This window comes from Pristiophorus japonicus, chromosome 15 (genome assembly GCF_044704955.1).
Source record: "Pristiophorus japonicus isolate sPriJap1 chromosome 15, sPriJap1.hap1, whole genome shotgun sequence".
NCBI lineage: Eukaryota > Metazoa > Chordata > Chondrichthyes > Pristiophoridae > Pristiophorus > Pristiophorus japonicus.
In genome coordinates, this window is record NC_091991.1 from 178,046,621 (window position 1) to 178,059,160 (window position 12,540).

The window sequence follows — 12,540 nt, forward strand, 5'->3', positions numbered from 1 at the left end:
TTTTATGTTGTTTCAAAATTGTTATTAATGTAAAATCTCCGATTGATCTCCCTGGTATAGATATATTGAAGATTGATAATTTGTGGCAGTTCAAAACACTGACCAAACTCCAGCTGGACAATAACGTAATTGAAAAGATTGAGGGACTGAACACGCTTGCCAACCTGGTGTGGCTTGGTAAGTGTTGGAGAATTCAGTATACCGCACGCATTGGCTTTGTTTTCATTCAGCTATATTTTTACTTAAAAATATATATATATATTCAGCCAGGGACATGACAGATTAGCCATGATCTAATTGAATGGCAGAATAAGCGCGAGGCGCTGAATGGCCTACTTCCTGTTCCGATGAGTCGGGAGCATTACAGTCAGGCTCTGCTGATGTCTTCCTGCAGGAATGTGGGTATGTGTGTCCGTCAAGTGAAGACCGAATTGGACTTCACTGTTAAGTCCTCCATGGTGGGATAGCTAACCAACACTTACTATTTAGGTACATGCAAAAAGGCAAGGAGGGCACCCAATGCCCATTAAAGCGAACCTCAACATGAGTTACACCTTCTGAGAGGGGGGTGGGGGGAGTGAATGAGGGAAAATTTGTAAGAAAAAAAGTCACTAAAATAATAAAGTTTTGTAGTTGTATGAGTGTATGGTACTGCTTTGCTTTCTGATTGGTCCAGGAGCAAGCAGATTGCAAAATCAAAGACTGAAAGCAATCTTGCCAATTAACAGTATGGAGATTAGTCACTGTCTAAATCCACACATGAAGAACAGCCATCTGGCTGAGGTACTGGAGAGCTGACAGTGCTCCTGGAACTGTACACGAAGGATAGGAGAAGAGGGGATAATTGGGGGAAAAAAATGCCCGATTGTGGTTTTTTTTCTAGATTTGTCCTTTAACAACATTGAGATGATTGAAGGCCTGGATGAATTGATTAAGCTGGAAGACCTCAGTCTGTACAGTAACAGAATTTCCAATTTTGAAAACATGGACTCGTTAGTAAACCTGCAAATCTTCTCTATTGGAAAAAATCACATCAACAATCTGGAATCTGTGAGCAATTTGATTTAAGTGGAACTCATCCTTCCCTCCCACCACCCCCAATATTCTGTCTGGTTTGTCAGTGTTTCCTATTTCATTTTTAGTGCTCAGTATTTCTGCGCAGTTTTCTACATTACAATAATGTTAATCTTACAGATTATCTACCTTAGGAGATTTAAGAAGCTGCGCACACTGAACCTGGCTGGGAATCCTATCTGTGAGGATGAACGATATAGTATGTACATTCCTGCCTACCTGCCTAATCTGATGTACCTGGACTTCATATTAATAGATCAGACCACAGTAAGTGTTTAATAGCAATGGACCAGAGATGAAATTGATGTTGTAATGAGATGCTGCTTGTGTACAGTTAAGGATTTGTGTGATGGAACATAATACATATTTCACACCCCAACTTTGTAAGTTTGTAAAATTATTCAAACAAAATGAATTCCAGCCAAATCCTAGGTGATAAATTAAGGTTGTGGTGGCCAATGTTCTATGTCATTCAGTGATATGGAAGGGCTTCAGGTCTATGTATGTCTACATGGGTTCCAATCTTTTTGTGCCATTAAGGAAAACAAACTATATGAAGGCTATTAGTCTTAAGAATTTCCATCGTAACCATTTAATGAATATTTTAAACAGCCAAACGTATAAGATTATGAGGAGGCTTGACAAGGATGCAGAGAGGATGTTTCCACTGATGGGGGAGACTAGAACTAGGGGGCATAGTCTTAGAATAAGGGGCCGTCCATTTAAAGCTGAGATAAGGAGAAATTTCTTCTCTGAGGGTTGTAAATCTGTGGAATTCGCTGCCTCAGAGAGCTGTGGAAGCTGGGTCATTGAATAAATTTAAGACAGAGATAGACAGTTTCTTAATCGATAAGGGAATAAGGGATTATGGGGAGCGGGCAGGGAAGTGGACCTGAGTCCATGATCAGATCAGCCATGATGGTAATAAATGGCAGAGCAGGCTCGCGGGGCCGTTATGACCTACTCCTGCTCCTATTTCTTATGTTCTTAAATAGTCTTGCATTCCAAGTATTACTAATCTGAGTAATTCGGGAAATATATTCTATGTTGTGAGCATGATGTAAATCTTTACATTTCAAGAAACACTCGCAGCTCGAAGTTTCTACCAGTTTGCTCCCCGAATCTCCTCCTTTCCTAATTGCATTGACTCCTTGCTGAGGTACAGTTCTACCAGTGGCAGCCATTCTCCAATGCCTCCCTCAGGTTGTCATTCTTCATATGTGAGGCCAAAACGTGAGTGTTCACAGGCCATTTGAGTGCAGGGTGTATCCCTTCCAAGTGTAAACTGTGGGCTACATGCAATAAATACTTTCTTTACAAACACCACCCCCAAATGCTTTGTAAACACTCTATTAGTTTTCTGGGCCACCAATCACGCAACTCCAGCCATGTCTGATTTGATAACGGTCCTTTTTAAGAAGAAGAAAAGGCTCTCCCAATGGCTCAGTTGGTCAAGGCCATGAATAAATGAGCCACACAGAACAGGAAGGGCCCAGGTTCTGTCCTCGGTCTGCGCCGAGTTAACAGATCTTGGCCACAGCAATGGTGGAACACTGCAACTGGACTCAGTGCCCTGAGTTAAGCAGGAAACAAATTGGCCAGAGTACCAGCTCCTCATAGAATCATAGAAATTTACAGGAAAGAAGGAAGTCAGCCTAATCCTACTTTCCAGCTCTTGGTCCGTAGCTTTGCAGTCTACAACACCTTGGGTGCACATCCAAGCATCTTTTAAATGCGATGAGGGTTTCTGCCTCTGCCACCCTTTCAGACAGTGAATTCCAGAACCTCACCACCCTCTGGGTGAAAAAACTCCTCCTCAAATCCCCTCTAATCCTTCTAATTACTTTAAATCTATGCCCCCTGGTTATTGACTTCTCTGCTCCCTGGTTATTGACTTCTCCTATCCACTCTATCCAGGCCCCTCAAAATTTTATACACCTCAATTAAATCTCCCCATATCCTACCCTGTTTCAAAGAAAACAACCCCAGTTTGTCCTATCTTTCCTCATAGCTAAAATTCTCCAGTCCTGGCAACATCCTCGTAAATCTCTGTACCCTCTCTAATGCAATCACATCTTTCCTGTAATGTGGTGACCAGAACTGTATGTAGTATTCTAGCTGTGGCCTAACTAGTGTTTTATACAGTTCAAGCATAACCTCCCTGCTGTTATTTTCTGTGCCTTGGCTAATAAAGGAAATAAAGCTCCTGATTTCTCTCCAACAACCCCGGTGATGGACACTGCTGAGGGAAGGTGAAAGTGGGCTCGGCTGTGATGTCTCCTGTGATCAAATAGCCCATTGAAATGGATGGCTAGCATGCACCCATAACTCCAGTTAGAAGTCCACATCTTTCAGCAATGAGAAGGGGAGGGGCGAAATGAACAGGAAAAGAAGCAGTACTTTTAAAAGTCAGCTGTAATGTATTCTGGGTTTTAACAACACTATTTGATGCAAGAAATTGATGCTTTCTATACACCATCACTATTACAAGCGGGACAGAGAGGGAAACAAATAAAACATGTTTTTGAAAGTGTGCAGCGTATTAGAGATGCAACACACTGTGTTGAGGGGTCATGGAACGTAAGGATCTGGCATCCAGAATTCCTGACCTCAGCTGTGCTTCTGTGGGGAAGTGCCAGGAACAGGCCTGGCTCTATTCACAGGGAAGGAGATAATGTCATCTGCACCTTTTAGGTGTCAGCCGTGCCTCTCTTGCCTCTGAATCAGAAGATTATGGGTTTAAGCCCCATTCCAGAGACTTGAGCACAAAGTCCAGGCTGACACTCCCAGTTCAGTGCTGAAAGAGTGCTGCACTATCAGAGGTGCCATCTTTCGGATGAGACGTTAAACTGACGTCCCGCCTGCCATTTCAGCTGGACGTAAAAGTTCCTAAATCACTATTTCGAAGAAGAGCAGGGGAGTTCTCAATGGTGTCTTGGCCAACATTTATCCTTTAACCAACATCACTAAAACAGATTATCTGGTCATTATCACATTGCTATTTTTGGGACCTTGCTGTGCGCAAAGTAGTTGACACATTTCCTACACTACAACAATGACTAAACTTCAGAAGCACTTCATAGGCTATAAAGTGCTTTGGGATGTCCTGATGTCGTGAAAAGTGCCACAAATGCAAGTCTTTCATTTTTGAGGCAGCTAGTTTTACAATGGCAGTGGCAAGACCTGGGAACAATTGCCTGCCTCACGCGCTGGGACAATGATGATCCCTGACTCGGAGAGATCAAAGATTGGGGAAGGGAAGAAAATGTGTTTTGCAAAAGTCATGAATAGAAACATTTCTATTTATTTGTTAAAGAAAGAAATGGCTTTAGAAATGCATCAGCATGATGTTGCGAATTTGGTGCACCATGAAACTTCGGCATTTAGAAAGCTCGAGAAGATTAGGTTGGAAGAAGAAGAGCTAGTTCTACATAAGGTAAGCAAACTTCTTGTATTATAGAGTAAGCAATGCAATCGGCAATCAAATCTTCACTGAAGTATTTTTCTTAAAGGTTCAGTTCCTTGTAACCGTTACTTTATTTTAGATAAATGTGTGGGTCAACTGATCTCAGTCAAGGAGGCATTAAATTGGTTTGGAAGGGAGAAATAAAAAATTAAATACACTTTCCACTCCTAAGGCCTCCCCACCGGGGAGAACTCCTCTGCTCTTCTTTCTGCTGGAAAGTACACACGTGTGTGAATGTTGTGTGGACAGTTGAATAACCTGTCGATGCCCAGTTTTGGCTCACACATGAAGAAGGGTAATTTGGGAGGACTGACTGTACCCCAGCACGATTTTGCACCTTCAGGAGAGAAAATTGAAGGCATTTTGGGATTAAGTGGAGACATAACCAGTTGGAGCCCTGATGCACAGCAACATTCTGGAGGTAGCAGATTCACTTCCTCTCACGGAGAGGTGCAGAGTGGAGAAGCTGGAGGCAGAGTTGTCACCGAGTATCTCCCCGTGTATTACATTATTGCGTACCCCATGATCACACTGAAAATTCCAAACATCACCAGATACTTAGCAAGATTGAAAGTTGGCATGCAGGCACAGCAGGCGGTGAAGAAGGCAAATGGCATGTTGGCCTTCATAGCTAGGGGATTTGAGTATAGGAGCAGGGAGGTCTTACTGCAATTGTATAGGGCCTTGGTGAGGCCTCACCTGGAATATTGTGTTCAGTTTTGGTCTCCTAATCTGAGGAAGGACGTTCTTGCTATTGAGGGAGTGCAGCGAAGGTTCACCAGACTGATTCCAGGGTTGTCTGGACTGACATATGAGGAGAGACTGGATCAACTGGGCCTTTATACACTGGAGTTTAAAAGGATGAGAGGGGATCTCATTGAAACGTATAAGATTCTGACGGAACGGGACAGGTTAGATGCGGGAAGAATGTTCCCGATGTTGGAGAAGTCCAGAACCAGGGGACACAGTCTTAGGATAAGGGGTAGGCCATTTAGGACTGAGATGAGGAGAAACTTCTTCACTCAGAGAGTTGTTAACCTGTGGAATTCCCTGCCGCAGAGAGTTGTTGATGCCAGTTCATTGGATGTATTCAAGAGGGAGTTAGATATGGCCCTTCGGGCTAAAGGGATCAAGGGGTATGGAGAGAAAGCGGGAAAGGGGTACTGAGGTGAAGGATCAGCCATGATCTTATTGAATGGTGGTGCAGGCTTGAAGGGCCAAATGGCCTACTCCTGCACCTATTTTCTATGTTTCTATGTAAGATTGTGGAGATACTGGAGTTCTGTATAATTTTGCATTTTATCCTTTATTTTCTTCCAACTAATTTCTGCAAGCTGTTTATAAAGATTTTAAAATGCTGCTGCTGACTATCATCCAGCAGATCAGCAGGATTTCTGTGATTATAATAAAAATAGAACATGCTACAGAGCATTGGAAAATTATCCACTTCCAATGGAAATTCAAGTTCTGCAGCCCGCCAGATGTAATTCCCCTTCTAATGGGGTTAGAGTGGCGGGGGGAGGGGGGGGCGGGGGAGAGCCGGTCTCTTTGGGGTCTCCAATATGACCTGTTTGGCAATGGAAGTTGAGAACTAAGACCACCCTCTGTGGTAGATTTAAACAACTTGTTACCTGGGTCAAAAAAGGCTAAAACACTGTTGGAACATAGAAGGTTGCGAGCCTTAATGAAGGCGCGTTCTTGGGCGTCCCCCCAAAACCAATCGCACCCCTTTCTGAGTAGCACGTGGAGAGGTTCCAGCAGCGTGCTCAAGTTCTGCATAAAGTTCCCAAAGTAATTGAGTAGCCCGAGAAAAGCGCGCAGTTCCGGGGCCTGGGTGCCACACGAATTGCTTCGGTTTTGGATTCTGTTGGGCGGATTCCATCAGCGGTAATCCTTCTGCCCAAAAATTCAACCTCGGGCGCGAGAAATAGACACTTGGATTTCTTAACTCTTCGGCCTACCCGATCCAATCGACTTAGTACTTCCTCCAAATTGCGGAGATGGGAGTCGGTGTCCCTGCCCGTGATGAGTATGTCATCTTGAAACACAACCGTTCCCGGGATGGACTTGAGCAGACTCTCCATGTTGCGCTGGAATATAGCAGCTGCTGACCTGATGCCGAATGGGCATCGATTGTACATAAAAAGGCCTCGATGTGTGTTGATGGTGGTGAGTAGCTTAGACTCTTCGGTCAGTTCTTGCGTCATATACGCAGATGTGAGATCTAGTTTTGAGAAAAGTTTTCCTCCAGCCAATGTGGTAAATAGGTCCTCCACTCTGGCAGCGGGTATTGGTCCTGTAGGGAAACTCTATTTATGGTAGACTTGTAATCCCCACAGATTCGTACGGATCCATCAGGCTTCATGACGGGGATGATGGGATTTGCGCAGTCGCTAAATTCCACGGATGAGATAATGTCTTCCCGCAGAAGCCGGTCCAGTTCGTGTTCAATCTTTTCCCTCATCACATAAGGCACAGCTCTAGTCTGGCATCCTGTGTGATGTAGATTTTAACTTTAACCCCTTTGAAGGTGCCCACACCTGGCTGAAAGAGATGTTCAAAACGACTTAGAACTGTTGAGCAGGAGGTCCATTCCTCTGACAACATGGCGTGAACATCATCCCATTTCCAATTTAGTTTTGCCAGCCAGCTTCTCCCCAACAGTGCTGGGAGATCTCCGGGGACAATCCACAGGGGAAGTCGGTTCACCGTCCCTTTGTGTGTGACTGAGAGCATGGCGCTGCCAAGGATTGGGACGATTTCTTTGGGATAGGTCCTTAGTTTGGTGTCGATCCTTGTGAGTTTTGGTCTGTTGCTTTTGTGCGGCCACAACTGTTCAAATTGTTGGACGCTCATGAGAGATTGACTAGCTCCCGTGTCCAGTTCCATGTTGACGGGTATCCCGTTGAGTAGGACCCTCATCATTATTGGAGGCGTCTTGTTGTAAGAACAGTGGACATTGATCGTGTTGACCCGCTGTACCCCGGCGTCCCAGGCACTGTTCCCACCGTCTTCTGGTCCGCTTTCCGACCCTTCCGATTTGTATACCAGCCGAGCTGCTGTTTTTCTGCACATGCGAGCCAGATGCCCTGTATAGTTTCAGTTTCTGCAAACAGCATGCTGAAATCGACACCCCATTGTTGAGTGCCTTCCCCCACATCTCCAGCACAGACTGCTTCCATTGTTTCCGAAGGATGAGCTGCGTCTGGCTGATCTCTCTTGAGCCTCTCTCAGTCTGTAGTTGATTGCTCGCATTGTGGGTTGATGAGGTGTGAACGCCTGATCCTGTGGCCCTTGATGGCTTCTGGCGCCACTGCCTGCTGTTGAAGGCCTGCTCTCCTGCCTTTGACTGTGTGTGGGGGTAGCGGCTCGTTTCACGCTATGAACCCCTTGTTCTGATGTTTTGTTAGTTGTCGTACCCGCAGTATAGATCAACCTCGTTTCTTCTCCTGCCAAGAATGTCTGTGCCACCAGTGATGCTGCCTCTAGGGTCAAGTTCTTTGTCTCTATAAGCTTTCGGAATATGCCTGCGTGGCCTATTCCTTCAATAAAAAAGTCTCTCAGTACTTCTCTCCTTAGTTTATCGGAGAACTCACATAAACTAGCCTCCGAAGTTCCGCCACAAAATCGGGTATGCTCTGGCCCACACAGCGTCTGTAGTTGTAGAACCTGTGTCTGGCCATGTGTAGGCTGTTCGCTGGCTTCAGGTGGTCTCTCACCAGTGTGCTCAACTCCTCAAATGACTTGCTTGCTGGTTTCTCGGTTGCCAGCAGGTCCTTCATTAAGGCGTATGTTTTCAAGCCACAGCTGGTCAAGAGATGGGCTCTTCTCTTGCCTGCCTTATCGTCGCCCAACCAGTCTTTGGTTACAAAGCTTTGCTGAAGCCTTTCTATAAAGTCCTCCCAATTGTATTCAGCATTGTATTTCTCATCTAAGCCGTTGGTAGCCATTCTGTGGATTCTGTGATCCTGTAACTCATCGCCACTGTAAAGTCCTGACCCTGCAGTACAGACTTACACGAGGCACATGCTGAAGTCAAGGTCACTCTGGACCTGCACCTTTATTTCACAGCTCTTGAGTGCCACACTTGCCTGAGACCTGCCTTTATATACTTGTGTGGAACAGGTGTGCAGTGTCTCCTGCAAGTGCACTCCTGGTGGTAACGTATGCTTGTGGTTACAGGTTATATCTAGTTACAGTCATGTATAGCACGGTAAGATACAGTTATATATAGTAGTGTGAGATACATGACAGTTACCTGAGCCAGATGAGTCTGCTGTATACCAAGGCATTGTTGATTGACCAGCTGATGTGGCTCACTAATGGAACCCAGAGAGGCAGACCTGTCAATACTGCTTGGGATTCCTCTGACACAGTTCCAGATAATCCTGAAAGCCAAAGCCTGAGTGGGTAGGGGTCTTGCCTGGACAAGCAGTTGGAAACTTACCAGTGCTCTGTGCAGGAAAACTGTGCAATGTTAACTGGTTAAACTCCAATACTAGCATTGGAGATCCTTAAGCCTGCACCTTCTGCTGATCTACACCTAAACTCTTTTTACTTGGCTAAGTGGGCAGTGTCCTTATAGGGACTCCATTATCAGACAAATAGAAGCTTCTGTCTGGATTCCTCAGGAGTTTATTTTGGAGAGTCTTGAACAGGTTAATGCCTGCACATGTCAGGTCAGCTAATGAAAACATCTCACCTGATGGATATGCAGGGTAAATGTACAGCATGGTTTGTTGCTGACCAAGAACATTCTTGGTTTGATCCCAAGTCAGGTCCCTTAAGTTGAAGTAACTTCTTTTGTATCATCACTCCTTGAATAATAACTTCCACTAACCCCACCTCTCTCTCGTTCTACAATTTCAATATGCACCTTCTCTGAAAGCTGAAGTGACGTACATCATACTGCTTCTATTGCCTTTCCAATCATCCATTTTGTAGCTTTCTCGGACTGCTTTCGAATGAGACATTAAACCGAGGCCCCGTCTGCCCTCTCAGGTGGATGTAAGAGACCTATGGCACTATTTTGAAGAAGAGCAGGGGAGTTATCCCCAGTATCCTGGCCAATATTTATCCTTCAATCAACATAACAAAAACAGATTATCTGGTCATTATCACATTGCTGTTTGCTGGGAACTTGCTGTGTGCAAATTGGCTGCCGCGTTTCCCATATTACAGCAGTGACTACACTCCAAAAGTACTTCATTGGCTGTAAAGAACTTTGAGATGTCCAGTGGTCGTGAAAGGCACTATATAAATCCAAGTCTCTTTTGTTAAGTTAAGAGCTAAAGGAAAAAAATCGGAAAAATAATTAAAAACAAAAATCAAGTGTAGAAATTGGAAATGTTACATAAAGGGATCCAATTATCCAAAATAGTTTGAGAAATGTCCCAGTTTGGATTAAAAAAAAAAAATTTGGATAACTAGTTCAGCCCAATTTTATATTGCATTAAATGGTATTAATTATGCACAAAAACATAAAGTATGATGGCAGAATTATGCACACAGGATTTGCAGGGAGGTCCAGTGGTTTTGTATAACCGCTCAGTTGGAGTAAGCACTTTCCACAAGCGAGGAACACCCAGACTGCAAATGCCAACATTCGCACTGCACTGCGATGTCCTCTTGCGGTGGAGCGAATTTTTCTTGGTTTAATAACTCCTTTCTTTACTTAGGACGCCTGTGTAGAATATCTGAATGGACCTGGTCTGTTTAACAGTATGTTCACAGAAGATCCTGAAGCACCAAAGCTTTTACTGCTACCTGGAGTGACAGAATTCCTGGAAACATATCCCTTTACAAGTGTTATGTATGTATTGAGCATGTTAAAGGAGCACTGTTGTTACCTCCAACCTTATCATGTTTGTTCCATCTCCATTTAATATTTACACCTATGGGTAATGAACTAGGGTTTACAAAGTCACACACAAGAACAATTCTGTGCAGGCGATTAATAAAGCCCAATGCCACCAAAACAATTCCAAGCACTCCGCTTGAGCCCAATCGCCTTCCAGCAGGGCATCACTGCACCTTCCCTAATCAGGGGAGCTGAGAGCAATCATCGTGCCTCTACTGGTAAAAATTCTAATGTTGGAAAGGAATTAACTGAGCCAATTGCTCTTTTTTAACATTAGAAACTTACAAACAGTCCAGCGGCTCTTTAAACTTTAACTTTAGAGCCTGTTAGCAGGTTAAGGCAGGGAGTAGCCAAGCCTTTACACAACAGGAAAGTCCCACATGCGATAACTACTCTGTGCTGAGTTAGCTGATCTCAGCCGAGGCAGTAGTACAATCTGTCTCTGTGCCCTGGGTTAGGGAGGAGAGAATCGGCCAGGGTTCCTATTCCTGATTTTACCCAGAGATCCCCGTTAGAGGTGGGTGTGTGTGTCTGATGGAGACAAGATCGGGTTCAGCTGTGATGCTCCCTGTGGTGGAATAAGCTGCAAACATTCATTGTCCAGACTCGTGCGCATAAAGTGTGACCACTTGGATGAGGCATTAGAAGGTGACTGGCAAACATCACCCGGGGAGGAGAGTTTAAAAAAAAATAGTTGGTATTCATCATCATCATAGGCAGTCCCTTGAAACGAGGATGACTTGCTTCCACTCCAAAAAGGGATGAGTTCACAGGTATTTCGATGAAGCACCTAATATTCTGGATCCCGAACTACATCTTGAGGGGTGGAAGATGCCTGTGTGTGGATTTTTTTAACGTATGGTGGCCGTTGCACCCCAGCCACCACACGGGCTTGACAGAGCTAGGTCTTGGTCCAGTGGCAAGGATTAACCAAGACGACTGGAGACCAGCTCTGCTGTACGGACCCAGTGCACACACACACATCACGCACCTGATGCAAATGCTGAACTGACATTGGTTCAGTTGCAATTATACTGCTCATTGTTTGTTGTGGCACAGAACCCATTCTGCAGAAACTCAAAGATGTGCAGCATGATTGCAGTAAAATGTAGCTTGGGCACAAAAAATTGAAAGACAATGAATTTAATTATTAGCTTCAGTCACATTTCAGAAAATGAAATGTGGCCTGTGATATAATGTCCTTTTATAATCCACACATGACAGCATCCTTGACGATTTGGCACATACAAGATTGGGTTCATCGACGTTTGCCAGAAGCTCTTCGAATACGGACTCAAAGGGTTTGATATACGCAAGAAGGAAGTGGAACATTTTTTGGAATGCTTGCGAGAAGCAAATGAAGATAACCAGAATCGTGGAATAAAAATCATCAAGGAATTTGAGGACAAGAACAAAGAGGTAGGAGGAAAATCACAAAGTCAAACCAGAAAATGCTGGAAGTACACCGGTCAGTCAGCATCTATAAAGAGAAGTGAGAGGTTACTGGTGTTTTTGAGTGTGTAGCTGATGTGTTTAAAGTGCACTTTAAATGAAGGATTATGGCCATGGAACAGAGGAACCTAGAAAATGCATGACAAGGAAGAGGTGTGATACCATGCCTATCATATAAGTGAGACCGGGATTGTCCCTTGTAATTTATGTAGATCCAGCTCATAGGCTTTCAACCAGTTACCATCAAGTATTTAATTTATACAATTATTTTTCTGAAACTTTGCAGATCTGCAGGCTCCCTTGATGGCTAAAGGCACCAGGTGGCATGATACTGAACCGTACAAACCAGCAATATACAAGTTTGACCCACGCCTATGCTGAGCTTGCAGATCTCAACCAAGGCAGTACTTGGGACACTAAATTGGCCTCAGTACCCATTCCAGCAGGAATCACTGGCGAGCAATCAGGACTGAGCCTTGGTTGACTTTTTTCCCCCCTACTACTGAGGTCAGTTGAAGCAACTGCACTGCTGCCTCAGCTGAGGTTACTTAAGGCAATACAGACTAGAAACCACACCTGCCAACTTCCTGGTTGCCATCGGTTTTTAACCCAACTAGTTAGCTCTATTGCCCAACAGGCTAGAGGGGACGATATGCTGAAATGGTCTTCTATTTTTGCTGAGCAAGAC

General features: G+C 44.4%; 1 protein-coding gene across 3 annotated transcripts in view; it reads left to right on the plus strand.

Annotated features, from left to right (window-relative positions):
- Window positions 1-12,540, plus strand: part of drc3 (dynein regulatory complex subunit 3) — a 69,514-nt gene that overhangs the window by 19,690 nt on the left and 37,284 nt on the right. For all 3 annotated transcript variants that reach the window (XR_011596857.1, XM_070901358.1, XM_070901359.1), the window contains 6 exons: window positions 61-177; window positions 884-1,050; window positions 1,195-1,341; window positions 4,391-4,510; window positions 10,219-10,329; window positions 11,643-11,819. Coding sequence is in view for 2 of the 3 variants with exons in the window: in XM_070901358.1 (XP_070757459.1) it covers window positions 61-177; window positions 884-1,050; window positions 1,195-1,341; window positions 4,391-4,510; window positions 10,219-10,329; window positions 11,643-11,819 (839 nt within the window). In the remaining variant the exon portion in view is untranslated. The remainder of the gene's footprint in view (window positions 1-60; window positions 178-883; window positions 1,051-1,194; window positions 1,342-4,390; window positions 4,511-10,218; window positions 10,330-11,642; window positions 11,820-12,540) is intronic.